General features: G+C 37.3%; 1 protein-coding gene across 1 annotated transcript; it reads right to left on the reverse strand.

Moving 5' to 3' along the window:
- Positions 1–6: 6 nt before the first annotated feature.
- On the reverse strand, positions 7–654 carry LOC118974848 (olfactory receptor 5P3-like; the record flags this gene model as incomplete). Its single annotated transcript, XM_037028426.1, has 1 exon — positions 7–654. A coding segment is annotated over exon 1 (648 nt), but the record flags the coding sequence as incomplete, so codon positions are not given.
- Between the last annotated feature and the right edge of the window lie 1,298 nt (positions 655–1,952).

The raw sequence follows: 1,952 nt of genomic DNA on the forward strand, positions 1-1,952 counted from the left end.
ATAAGACAGAACAATGACAAACACAGTAACTACAATGATGGAACCAGAAGAGATGGCTGGAATTATTTCAGAAGTAAAATCATGAAAACAGGAAAGCTCCAAAAGTGGTGAATAGTCACAGAAAAAGTGATTGACTTTATTAGGTCCACAGAAGGATAGAGTCAATAAACAGCCTGTGAATGTCCAAGCATGTACACACCCCCCTACATAGGACATCCCCACTAAGAGAATGCAGATTCTGGGGGACATGTGTGTGGAGTAGAGCAGTGGGGAGCAGATGGCCACATAGCGATCATAGGCCATGGCAGCCAGCAGGAAACACTCAGTTGTCCCAAATGTGGCCGCAGAACAGAGGTGGGCTATACAGCCAACAACACTGATGGAGGTTCCTTTCTTGAGGAAGCCCGTGAGCATAACAGGTGTGACGGATGAGGACTCACCAATGTCTACAAAGGCCAAATGGGAGAGGAAAAGGTACATTGGTGTGTGAAGCTGAGGGCTGCTTCTGATTACCATGATTATGCTGACATTGCCCATCAAGGCGACAACATAGATTCCTAGAAACACAATAAATAAAATGACACAAGCTGTAGCATTCTCTGTTATCCCCAAAATGATGAATTCTTTCACAGTTGTATAGTTTCCAGTCCCCATCTATAGTGGAAATGGTGCCCACTGAAAGCAAAGCAAATGGATATTAGGACAGAGCAATATATTATATTTTGCATACTTATTTTACAGTGGCTATATAATAAATTACAAAAACACAGACACACTAGTGTAAGTTTGGTACAAAGTACTTTTTCACACAATACTTCATGTAAAACTTGATAGTATATATATTTATTGGTGTAGGCCAGGAATTAAAAAAAAATTAACAAACCTAACTCATTCCTGCATCACATTGTTAGGTGTCAGGTGTTTCCTGAGCCATAGAGACCAAGTAAAACTTTAGAATAATGCTTTTTTTCCTTCAAATATTAAATGTCAAGAAGATTGAATTCACATATACATGCACACCATCACAATCGTGTGTTCAGCCAGCTACACATCACAGTGTTATCCTTAACAGAGATGCTTGAATGATGCTACCTGTGAATAACTGAGCAATAGTATGCCATGTTATGAACATGTTGTAGTTGTGAGGTTGAACTTCAAAGCCCTAGCTTCCGTATCTTTGTTCAGGGCTGACATGGAATTTTACTAACTAGGTATGAACCCAAGACTGAATGAAAGCTTAAAATTTTAAAGAAAATAGATGTGTATGAGACAAATTCAGAGTTAGTCACGAGTGCCATTATGTCCTGGAAGCAAAGTGTTGTGCAAAATGCCATGAGCTTTGGACTCATACAAGCTTGGGTTCAAGTTATGGCTCTGCCATTATCTGTAGAATCTTAGATGATTTACATAAACTCTTCCACCTCCATTACTTATTTATTAAATATGTATATATAGCTGGTAGGCTTCTTGTGTGAAATAAGATGATGTACATGAAAACAGCAAACCCAGCTCACAGAGTGAAGTGGGTGCTCAACAAATGATTATTTCCTTAGAATAACCAAACCTTAACTTCTAATATAAAAGCTAGAAAAAGCATTTCTATATCAATATATAAAGAAAATTGTTACCTGCAGATGCTGTTAACTCAATAATGAGGACAACTGCCAAATAATTGTCACTGTAGAACAAGACTGTATATACGAGATTTGGGTTCTTTGGGGATATAGCCCCTTGAGTATATTCCTTGTTTTTGAACATTCCAATGAAAAGTCAAGACAGAGAAAATTACATGTATACACATCTTGTGTAAGAACATCTAAACATTCTTATGACTGTGTAAGAAAACTTTTGATGGATTGCTAAATCATTCTATTTTAGGACTTACAAGAATAAACACAGTGTACCGGATATAATTTCATTTTGAAATAGAAATCTTTCAGGGACAAAATAAA

The sequence above is a fragment of the Sturnira hondurensis genome, unplaced genomic scaffold (assembly GCF_014824575.4).
Source record: "Sturnira hondurensis isolate 20B ecotype Veracruz unplaced genomic scaffold, ASM1482457v3 Scaffold0019885, whole genome shotgun sequence".
Taxonomy (NCBI): Eukaryota; Metazoa; Chordata; class Mammalia; order Chiroptera; family Phyllostomidae; genus Sturnira; species Sturnira hondurensis.